The following is a 12,032-nucleotide window of genomic DNA, read 5'->3' on the forward strand; positions in this document are numbered from 1 at the left end:
GGGCGGGCCCGGGATGGCGCAGTTCGCTGTGCGGGGTGTGGAGGCACCGCGGGCGGGATTCCTGGCACCTCTGCCCCATGGAGGGGCTGCTGCATGTGCTGTGGAATCAAACACCAATCGGTTGTTGTAGAAACTCCGTCCCTGGAGGTGTTGAGAGTGTCTGGACGTGGCTTTGAGCGACCCGAGGGAGCTGGGCTAGGTGACTTCCTCAGGTCCTTTCTGGCTTAAATCCTGTGGTTTTGTGCGTCATACGGTAAATTATGACTAAGCACTTGTAGATGATGGTAACTTTTTGTAGGATTCTTTCAAGGTCTGCTAGATGAGTGCATCCTAAGGGAGATCTGAGACTTGCCAGATACTAAATGTCATTCCTAAACTGTTTTTGTGGGATAGCCGTGTTTGAATTGCTACTGGCTTTGGCAGAGAAACAAAAAAAGTTGAAAAAGCAGTATTTTAACACTGCTATTGAAGGAGAATTGCACTCATTTTATGCACCAACAACTGGTTACTATTGTTACAAACATGTACATGTTACAAACAGTGTGTTTCTGACAGGACTTTCTGCAAACAAAGAGGCATTATTTCAAATACTAAGTCCAAAATGCCATGTAATGTCTAGCTATAAATACAGTAGCAGAGGAGACATATGAAGGTTACCCCTTCTCTGAACACAATCATCCCTGATGACAGTGGGGCACAAGACACAGGTATTTAAATGGAATGATGATGGTGCTTTCCTACAAAGTGCTGCTTTGTTGGGCATGTGAAAAGGGATTTCCTCAGAGTCCATTTTTTGATAAATTACTTTTATTTTTCAAAATTTTTTCAATTTAAAGTCACTTTTCCTTGTTTCAACTAGTCACAACGATGACATTTTTATATTAAATTGTTTTCTTAATAATAGTTTCAGAAGGCAAATATTTAATACTCAAACAACTTATAATTTGTCCACTTAAACCCCTATTTTTAAAATAAAGTAAGTGAAACTTGGCAATGTAGGGAAAAATGCAAAGGTACGTTATAAAGCATATTGTATGAAATCAGTTTGATTGTTGGACATGTAAACACTGACTATTAAAAGAGAAGACTTTGATACAATGCAGAGAAAATAAAATCCTAATAATTCTCTAAAAATACATGTAATAAAGTTACTTATTTGGACAAGATACTGTGCAAGTTAGGCAAAACTTATTATGGTAATTAATGCCAACATGTTATTTATGGTACTCCAAAAATGTATGTATAAACCAGAAATCTCTAATCATATACTGGAAAGATGAACAATTGGGGTTTTTTTAACAGTAAAGCATCTTGATTCTTCATTCACATTTTCATTCACATTTGGACTTTGAAACAGTGCTTTCCTTGGCATTGAAATACCAAATATATTCTTTAAATACGTGCAAACAGAAGTTTTACTTCTACAAATACAGTACTGAGACCACACCACACTGCTCATCATATAAAAATAACTCCATAAACAGTCACACGGAGAGGAAAAATTATTGTAAACTGCTGCCAGAGGAAAAATGTGCCTTCCTCAAGGTATTGGGAGAGACTTTTCCAAAACTTCCCAAGGACAAGATTTCAAATAATAATTACACATCACAGTCCAATTAAGACAGGGGAAGAAAGCTGCTTTTGAGAATAAAAAGTGGTTTCTTGTTAAGAAGGGTGAATCAATCACTTATGAAAAACAAAGAGCAAAGCTTCATTCTGAACCCATGTTAGTACATACTGGCAAACTCCACTGGTACCAGTTAAGTTGTTCTGCATTTCTACCACTCCTCTTGTCTTTTCAACTACAAAAGCACCATGTGCCATGATCTGGAACATAGCTTAACTCCTCACGTGTCTGGTGCCTTCCAAACTCATTAGGTAGGCATCTGTGTATCTCAATTATCATGGTTCCAGTCAAGATGAAGACAAAACATGAGTTACCATTATTTGGACTGATAATTTAGGATGAGACTGTCACATAGTCAGACTGAGTAGGATCATGGTCTCTCCATAGTCTCGCTGCAACCAGTGGTTCCACTTCTTAATTAAAATACTGCTCATTGTGAGCAAAGACAGCAAAAATTGGCCCTTACTGGTAACTGCATCCTAAGCTGAGTTGTATAGAATTTAATTTTACTGATGGGAGCAAAAATAGCACAACCCAAGTTGTATGCTTGTGTAAGCAGGACTGACATGAGCAGAGTTACGTGCCTGTATAAATGCTTGTACAATCAGGACCAGTTATGTTGCCTACAATTCATTTAAATTGATACGACTTTCTGCTCAAATATGAATCTGAAGAATAGTGTGCGAGGTGTATGAATACAAACTAATATTTGTAAAAAAAGAAGGAAACGTAGTGGTCATCTGCAAACACATTCACATTCATATGTAGCAGCTGTGGTAAAGGGTCAAAAATACATGGTAGCTAAAAAGCTTGCCTGCTTTGACAAAACTATTAGCTCTATCAAGTCACATTTTACACATGATGAAGTAGAAGAGATCAGTATTTAAAATACCCCATTGCAAATTCAGTGAAATATATTAATAGCACAAAAGGGTCATGTTTTTTTCCCTCCAGGCAAGAGATACTTAGTTTCTTTTTAAATTATACTACTACTGCTTGTTTGCAACATGTGATGGTGACAACTTAACAATTAACAGCATGTCTGTCCAATTCTTGATTTTCACTGACCATCAGAGGGGTTTTAGAGTGTTCTGTTTTCCCTTTACTCTCCTCATCTTCCAAATCCTTTGATACTGCAGGGTTTTCATCAGAATTGGCATGCACAGTGACCCTAGATGCTGCAGTTGCATTTCCTCTGACTGTAACATGCTCCCATCCACCCTGTAAAAGATCGATAAAGAACTATAAAAGCAGAAATGTCATTCTGCAAGTGCAGTATGAGATGTGATGCTTTATGGGCACTACTAGTTTTATAGTATTTATTAATAAAGAAAGTAATTCTGCTCTGGGCTGAATTAGGAAAAAGGCTACTTGTAAAACAAAGCACTATACAACATACCTCCCTGACAGTGAGGTATGTAGGTAGTAACCTTGAGAATTATTTTTATTACAGGGAATTGAGATTGGTAGGGTCAGGCATTCATAACAGAGCCACTACAGGTTCTCCATCAACTTAAAAGGGGTCAACACCTTGTAACTGCCTTTCTCAAAACACTGAAGGTAATACAGGGAACAAAAACGATGAACAATCACATGCAGACTTAGAAGGAATCAATTTTTTTAAAATGGTTCTTTGCTAATTTTTCCATTATAACTTTAAAATTAACTATTTAAAATGAGTACTAAGCAAATGAAAATAAATTACTTTCCAACTTTAATTGCATAACCCATTCTATTAACCTGAAAAAGGAATTTAAAACTGGAGAAAAAATGTCAGTTTCCTGCAGGTATATGCAAGCTTTAGAAAGCTGACCAGCTGGAGCAGGATTTTACTCTCCTTTCTGAGTGTGCCCATGGATATTTCGATATAGAGCTCTTAGGAAGTATTATGCCCCCAGCACTTACCCCAATACCATAATCCCATGAGAGGCCTTTAGGTTCCATTGGCTGAACACCGGTTCGATGGCAGACTGTTCCACAGCTCAAACTATGACTTCCTTGCACTTTGTCAGCTATCACCCAGACCTCAAGAAAGCAAAGAGGCATTAGAATGTGCTCTTCATTCTGCTCTTCCCAGACATGAACATTTCACTTTCAGAAATTAGTCTTGACCTTGAAAAGGCCAAAACTGCTCTATTTTAGTCAGAGAGACACCCAAACAAATAACTAGATACTAGTGTTATAATTAAAACAATGCCAGATAGTAAGACTTGGCAGGAAAGAGATTAAATATGTAAAATAGCCTTGTTAGAAAAAGAAAAATAATGAATAAGGCTTTTTTATGGCAAAGGGATAGCTGTATTATTATTTCATTGGCATTTTTTTTGTCTTGTTATGAGGATTTCAGTATTTAGGCAATCCCCTCGTGGAATAAATAAAAGCTAAACAAAAATAATTCTGAAGAACATTGAATTAATTTACGAAAGTATATAAATTTTAATTATTAATAAACTGATGAAAACCAAGGAAGCTTAATACACACCTGGTCCAGGGGCCCTACAGACATTTTACGGATATTATTTGAAACATGATCCCAAGTAGATCCTTGAGGGTAGCTTGGTGTGATGCCTTGTCGGTACCAAAGATTGCCTGTAAAATCAACAGTCCTGGTTACAGCTCAGGACATCTGTTTTCTATAAAGTGCTGCTAAACAACATAACAAATCAGTCCTTCATACTTTCTGTGTTCTGTAGAATTGCATGATGGTTTGGACTAATGTGTTCCAGTGAAGAACAATGAAGTTCCTACTTTGGAATTTGTGTTTCTATAGTTATTCTTTAAAACTTTTCTGGAAACCAGCAAATATTTTGTTCTGTAAAATTTCTTGGGGAAAAATATTCATATGAAGAACTATGCACTAGAGAAGTAAAGAAAGGAGATTAAGATCTCTGAAGGAGACAGGTGTTAAAGGCTTGTTTCTTTTACAAAAGAATGCCTCATTATTTAACTTGAAATGACTTGGAACAAGAAGGTGTTGTCCTTCTGTTTGCATGTTCTAGGGTTTCAGACAAATCATTCCATTCAATTATCTGAGATTCATCCATCTCTTCCCTCCATCTCAAAGTAACAGCATTGCTGGATTGTTGCTATCTAGTGCACTATCAGATGTAACAAAACCCAGGTCTTCAAAACCAGTAAATTAGTGGGCTGCCTACTGCATCTCTTTGAATATGAAATATTACTCTTATTGGAGCAACAGTATCTGTCTGCAGAAGCTCTGACTTAGCCTCTCCTTTTTAATCAATCTGAAGTAAACTGATTTATTTTTTTCAACACTGATAAATAATTTTTAAAAATCCTTACCATTTATATCCAACACAAACACGGATGTTCGTCCTACTGAGACTTGTTTTAGTTTTTCTTTTTGGGGTGAAGGAATATGGTACCAACAGTCACCTAAAAATCAGAAATACTTGAGTAAAACATTGAGAAAACAGAACTGTGCATGAGAAGTCTTGGAAATACTGTGCAAGAAAGCTGTGAATGATATTGCACTCAATATATTTTTACTTGCTTGTTTTTAGAAACAAAAACTTTTAAGTCATGCAAGTGAAGAGCAAATTAACTGCTATAATTATCATGAGTATTATTCATATGCACTGTTTTGCACAGCTATTGGAAAGGACTCTGCTGAAGAGATTCGTTGTTTTCAGACATGGTGGTGTAGTTGAGCTTACATAATGTGTAAGATGGAGACTGTACTAAAAAAGTACAAGTACTCACCTGCAGGTTTCTTTGGAGACACTGAACCCCGGTAGAAGGCAGAACCATCTCTAGCAATAGCCCACACTTGGTAAAATGCTCCAATTGAGATGGAAATGAAGGGCTGATCTGTTCCCACGTGCAGCCAGGATGTTCCCTAAGAAATCATGGAAGATGAGTTGTGAAGCAATGGGTAAAAATTTCACAACAAAATATTGTTGATTATTGCCCAATGGGAAGAACACTAGATAGTGAAAAAGACTCTGAAGAATAATTCTTACATAACTTTACTATTGAACAGAAAAACGGTATCTGATCTTCTAAAATATTTGGAGATAAAACTCTTTGAAAATAGCTATGCTGGCCTGTAGCAGGGCCTTTACTTTTGAAATCACTAGAATTTAGGCACCTACATGTCTCTGAATAGTTGGGCTAGAGCCTTTTTGGAAATTAATAATCCCTTGGTTTTGATTACACAGAACAATAGTCTCACAAAAATCAACTGACATGGGGCTTCAGATCCCAGAAAACACTAAGTATTGCAGTCCTTGCTGCTGCAGTGCCTCACAGATCTGTGCTATTATAATTTATTGAATAGGAAGAAAAAAAAAATGTATAAATTTTCAACTTCTTGCCATTTTTGTCCAAATTCCACTACAGTATCTGTTAGATTGTTTTCCCTGTTGTAAATATGGCTTAAAATCAGTGCCTATTGACCCTAATGTGGTGTTTCAGCATATGTCTAATAGTAAGAAATAAATATTCCTGTGGAGGTTATTTGGACTCTTTGTTCCTTTCTGCACACTCTACTGGACATATGTTTGTTATTTCTGTCCTAGTCCATTAAAAAAAGTTAAATCTGTAGGTTAGTCCAGGCCAACCTGTCTTAGGTAAGCAGAATCACTTCTGGGCCCAGAAAAGCCAATGGACAAATTCCTACTGACACCCATGGGCACTAGATTGGGACTATACTTTAGAGAAATTCTGTCCCTCGGCATTTCATTTAAATGGGATACACACATTATCAACAGTTGAAAAAAAAATCAAGAGGAACTAAGCTATTAGTGCAGAAAGTGCACAAGAAGACATGCAGGGGCTGAGAAAGGCTTCTGCAAGTGACATGACACAAGCTAAGCTACATTATGCGAGATAAATGCTATTGTAAGAAATGTGAGCAGCAAACTGTGTTACACTTCATGGTCAAGGACTTTCAAATCTGGGTACATAAAAGGAAAAAAAATAACAAGGTGCTTTGAGGGCACTGCATGACTGTGTGCAGGTACTTGCATCATTACATTAAATGCATCAACAAGGCAGTAAAAATGAACAGGGAGCCTTACAGCTGGATTTTGCTGTGTCACTCCAAGCCTGCAGAGCACGTCTCCTTTATCACTGATTGCCCACAGTGCCAGTACTTCTTCATCATCTGTATCTGAACTGGGAATTATGGAGATGTCCCACAGGGTAACAGGAGGCACTTCCAGCCATGGCCCGTTGGTGACTATTTTACATTTTCTGGAGAAAAAAAAATCCAAACTCATCAGAAGTATGTACTTTCTAGAATTGAATTTGTTTCCTGGTCCATTGTTGACTTCAGTGCAAACAATCCTAAAGTTTTTTTCATTAAGTAAGTAAAATGAGGGTTACTATTTTAAATTTCAAAGAGGTTTGTATCAGGTTTTGAATTTTGACTTTTACTGGTTCCTCAAAAGTTCTATTTTTTAAACAAATTACTTTATAAAACAAAAGCTATCCAAGAAGTCTGCAGCTTAGTTGTTTGAAACGCACTGGGCAACAGCTGGATAAAGAATATTTATTAGCATAGCTGTTAAATACTCTAGTAGAGAAAGCATAGAAAAGCTGGAAATAGAGTGAATGCACAGACCTTCCCTGCTTAATAGAATAGACTAGAGTGTAGTGGCAGTTTGCTGTTTTCCAGGTTCCACCTGTCACTTAAATGGAGTTGGGATTATCTAATATGCAGTATGCAGAATTCGTATGTTAAAACTATTAATATAAATGACATTACCCGTTGTTACAAGTGACCTTGTATGTAGTAATATACCTAGACTCTACTATTCTTAATAATTTACTGTAAGAAAAATCAGATACAGACAATAACTAGCTGGCTTTTACCTACGTATCCCACCAAATTAAATAGGGTATCTACCTGTAAAGGTTTAAAACTAAAGCCATAATGCTAAAGATGATCAGCTTCTCTACTGGAGATGGGTTATTTATTGCAGGTTTATTTGCTATTGCCTTTATTGGTTGGGTGATAATACTCTTCCCCTTATAACTAAAGGAGACTTTAAAGAAACAGCATACAAGTTAAAAACATTTATTTCTATCTTAGTTCCTCACCTTGCCCAGCGCCTCCGTCGCACAAAGTCTTTCATTGTCTTGTGACCATGGTAGGACCTTCCAAAACATTGAAATAGGTGTTCATGAGGCTGTCAGAACATTTCAGATATCAGTGCCAGCCTGAAAGCACTGTCTATGTATCTGCCCACCAGACATGCCTGCTGACCTTAAAATGCTTGCAACTATAAGCTCACCTTGCTGCCCAACCTCCCCAGCAAATGTCACTTAGTATCCCCATGTAAAGAGGGAAATCAAGGCACACTTGTTTCTGTTAAAACACAGTTAATGTGCTAAAAAGCAAAGAGGAATAATTGAAGACCTAAGTATGGCATTTGCCTGCTAGGATTTTAGGTAGAAGAAGGTATCTCCTTACGCTGGGAAGTCTGCTGCGTACTGCCAGCCTTCCCGATCCGTTCCGCCAGAAGTATTAAAATCAATGTACCAGTCGGATACCTGTTGTCAAAAGGAAACAACAACAAGCACAATCATCACCTAATATATATAAAAAAATAACCTCTTCTGCTATTTCCTTCCACCTTCTGGAGCGCAATGACCTTCTAATACTTGCAATATAAATTCATACAGCGTTTCCCAAGTCTTTTCAATTCAGTTGAAGAAAGAAAGATTGGAACAGAAGTCAAAAGTCCCACTAAACAAAAAATCCCACTCAAAGGTTAACATTCATTTGACTATGAAAGGTTATTGCTGTTCTATAAATGGAGAAACCAAGGTTCAATATCACAACAAAGCCACAAAGATAATCTGATCCCAAGTCTTGCCTTGGACTTGCTAAACCTTGCCTTCTTAGTAAAAAGACTTTTAACACAAAATTTACCCAAGACCACTGAGGAGAAGGAGGCTTGGTATTGATTTTTGTACATTCCTGCAGGCCAGATGCATCACTCCACATGTATCTGTCCGTGGGCAGACCTCTGTGGTGAAACAGTGTATGAGAGGAATGCAAGGTCATTTACAACCGAAAATTTAAAAGACAAGGGAAGAAAAGACTATTTGTAGCACTTCCTACTCTCATACTCCAAACAGTCTTCTATCATAAATCCCTCTATTTAGAAATACCACGTGAGCGATGAGGATATCATGAAAGAATGTGCAATTGCTTCCAGATACACCAAACTTGAGGACCATGTGAACTTTTCTTTGTAGAGTGATACTGCTCACTACTTTTTAAAATTGCAAGGAGAATCCTGAGTTTCTCTCGCACAGACACCCATATATGTGAAAGCTTTTTCAATATAGTATTCAGGGACCCAATGTGTTTAGCACAGTATGTATATGACTATATAGGTCCTGATAAGAACTTTGCTACATGCCCTCAACAATGAAAGATGCTGCTAGTAGACACACTTTGTGCACTCACCAAGCATAAATCTGTAGTTTTGCTACAAATGCATTTAGAATGGGTAATTACAAATCTAGAAAATAGAGAAACATTGCTCTTTTAATCTCAGGTTAATTAATGGATGTTGGAGGAGACTGAAAATGGAATAACTAATAACTATGCTGAAAAGCTAGAACAAACCCCTTGTTTCATTTTACAGTAATTAAAAGTTACAGTAAGTAAATACAAAAAATTGAGTAAATAACCTGCTGCTATATCCAGTGACTGGGTTCCACCGTTGGTTCTCATAGATGTAAACACATTTTACATCTGATTGTATATAAATGTTATCAGCACTACTGGCCAGTCCTGTAAGAAATAAATAATTTGGAGTATAGTAAAGCTAAAAGTAAAGACACAACATTAAAAATTATAATAGCTACAATAATATTGCTGATTATCCTATTTCTCACTCTTAAGCTGAAAATATAAATATATAACTGCAATACCAATTCCTTCCAAATGCATGGCCTGTTCACTGTATAACCCTACATGTTAGTTAGGCTAAAGGAAGAACAGCTGACCCAGTCAGGAAGATAAGTGAGAAACGTGCACATCACACTAGACCAGTTGTCCCTACCTTGAATGAAGCCACCTCCATATCCACCAGTATAAACCCAGGCTGTGTGATCATATCCTATGCCCCACACTACGCCTCGGTTATTGCACTCTATCAGCCGAAGATGACCTCCAACTTGACGCCAAAACCTGCCAGAAATAGGACAATATTTTACATTTTCTCTACACCATGTCCGTCAGGAATGGACACTTTCTGCTCACACAGTGCTGCAATCTGAAGAACATACAACTTGTCTGTTCAACCTTTGTCAAATCTGTAAGGTAAGGCAGTTGCCAGTTGAAAGCATTTCCCTCTGAACAACTACTGAAAAGTTAGCTAGAAGGAACCTGTCTGCATCCACTTGGTTTTGAAGTATTTCACTATCCTTTTATTTTATGGCTTGTATTTTATATAGATATATATTTAAACGCTAGTTAGGATTATCTTGCTAGAATCTTTAAGTCTCAGTGGCCATCAGTTGCCCCAGCTTTAACTTCATCCTAATTTTAAAAAAATCTGGGAATTGCCTTTATCTAACAAGAAAACAAATTATTTACAGATTTTCTATGGAGCTTGGTAAAACAAGAGCTTCTATTCTAATCTTTGCAGGTTAATCCTCTTCTGGGGTTTTACACAACCTGTTGGCCATGGTATTCTTCTGCGGAAGAATGGGGAAATAAAGAGATTGCAGAGTAGTATTTTAGTTATCAGAACAGCAGGAGATCATCTAGGTCACAGATCTCCCAAATTAAGATGGGAGAGTACATCAGCTTTGTGATTTGCCAGATGTTGAAGGTTCTCTGCCCTGAAGGAAAAGGACTAAAGGATTTCTCAGTTATTATTCAAAGGCACTTTGTGCAAGTAACTTGAAACTTTTTTAAATTGAAGGTATTTTTTAAATTGAAGGTTGGCCTTTAACCCACCAGTTCTGAGGCTGGTATTTGTTTTTCGCTTGAAGAGTTTGTAATAGAAACTGTAAAGGAGATGCTCCTGGACTGGAGTGACTGTAGACGACCGAGAATTTCAGATTTCCTGACAGATAAAACCAAAACCTCAAATTACATTACAATTACAGTGATTAGGTTTACTTTCAGTCTAGGCCATCTCTTAATTTAAAAAATTATGGCATTCAAGATGCAATCACAAAAAAAAGGGATCTCAGTGAGAAAGGCTTTTGAAATCACATGAATAGCTCAAACATCTTAAGAATTAAAATATGATTTGGTGAAATTCTTCAGATGTACTTATGAATAAGAAGGCGGCCATTAAACTATACACTCCAACAGCCCATCAAAGCCACTGACTTGATGTGAAAGACAGTCTTTGCTGGATGGCATCCCATGCAGAAAGAACAGCTTCTGAAACCTCTTACATTTGATCACATGGCATCAGCTGTGGTCCAGCTTCCAGTTCAGGACTTGGCTCACTAACAAAAATGTCTCCTTTACAAGTAACTGACCAAATGGCATGGTGAGAAGGAGGGCCTTGAATCCGTCTGCTTTCACAACAGGACATGTTCAGCAACGACAGCTATAAAACAAGAAGCAGAGAACCAAAAGCTTCTGTTTGCTCTGAGAACAAAAACTTCCATAGATGCTTCAGTATTACAAAACCAAGTTTTTACCTTTGCAGGTTCCTGCACAACAGCAAAGTGAATTATCAGCTTTTTCTTAAAGGCACTGGAATTCAGTGTTTTAGAAATTAACACAATCACTGGAACCAATGTGATTTGCAGTATGAAGTATCTTTCAGGTTTCCATTGCTTCAGTGTATATGTGCCTGCCTATACATGAGACTTGCTTCAAAAGTGAACACACAGAACAGTTCTTCTATCAGTGGAGAAGAACAGAATAACTGAATTAACTCCTAACTAATTTGTAGCCAAATCTGTATCTGGAGAGAGGAAGAGGAGGAAAAAGATACTGGTTTTACTGTGGATAACTCCAGCATCAGAAAGTGCATGAACTCTAGAGGAGATAGGAGGCCTCAGGTGCCTCTAAATATGCTTGAACAGACTTTTCAAATACCTGAATTGTAAACTAGATAAGTAGCCTAGATACTGTAAATATAATGCTGAGATTTCAGAGACCAGCTTTTATGTTTTATTTCAGATATTGCCAGCTTGAAATGAAAAATTCACAACATTACCCAGTCATGCATTTCTTGCTCTGTTGTGGCTGCCAGGCGGATTGGCCATCGCTGCTTCGTCCTTTCAGGTGTATACAGTGCAAAGGAATGTTTGGCTTCATTCAGAACTTCAACTATAATAGTGACTTCGTTCAAGAACACGTGGATATACTAAGACAAGAGAAAAAAAAAGTGACTAAGGCAAACTCAGATATACTTTCCTCAGTGCCAGCATTTTTGCTCTTCAGGACTCT

General features: G+C 37.4%; 1 protein-coding gene across 1 annotated transcript in view; it reads right to left on the reverse strand.

Moving 5' to 3' along the window:
• Positions 1-2,650: 2,650 nt before the first annotated feature.
• The window catches only part of TECPR1 (tectonin beta-propeller repeat containing 1), a 20,115-nt gene continuing 10,733 nt past the window's right edge, over positions 2,651-12,032 (reverse strand). The window contains exons 12-24 of the mRNA XM_010003257.1: positions 11,800-11,949; positions 11,024-11,181; positions 9,673-9,800; positions 9,299-9,401; positions 8,529-8,625; positions 8,067-8,146; positions 7,694-7,750; positions 6,670-6,844; positions 5,351-5,486; positions 4,931-5,023; positions 4,110-4,216; positions 3,533-3,652; positions 2,651-2,848 (exon numbers count right to left, since the gene is read on the reverse strand). Of these exons, the coding sequence (XP_010001559.1) occupies positions 2,651-2,848; positions 3,533-3,652; positions 4,110-4,216; positions 4,931-5,023; positions 5,351-5,486; positions 6,670-6,844; positions 7,694-7,750; positions 8,067-8,146; positions 8,529-8,625; positions 9,299-9,401; positions 9,673-9,800; positions 11,024-11,181; positions 11,800-11,949 (1,602 nt within the window). The remainder of the gene's footprint in view (positions 2,849-3,532; positions 3,653-4,109; positions 4,217-4,930; positions 5,024-5,350; positions 5,487-6,669; positions 6,845-7,693; positions 7,751-8,066; positions 8,147-8,528; positions 8,626-9,298; positions 9,402-9,672; positions 9,801-11,023; positions 11,182-11,799; positions 11,950-12,032) is intronic.

This window comes from Chaetura pelagica, unplaced genomic scaffold, assembly GCF_000747805.2.
Source record: "Chaetura pelagica isolate M959 unplaced genomic scaffold, ChaPel_1.0 scaffold138, whole genome shotgun sequence".
In the NCBI taxonomy this organism is placed as follows: domain Eukaryota; kingdom Metazoa; phylum Chordata; class Aves; order Apodiformes; family Apodidae; genus Chaetura; species Chaetura pelagica.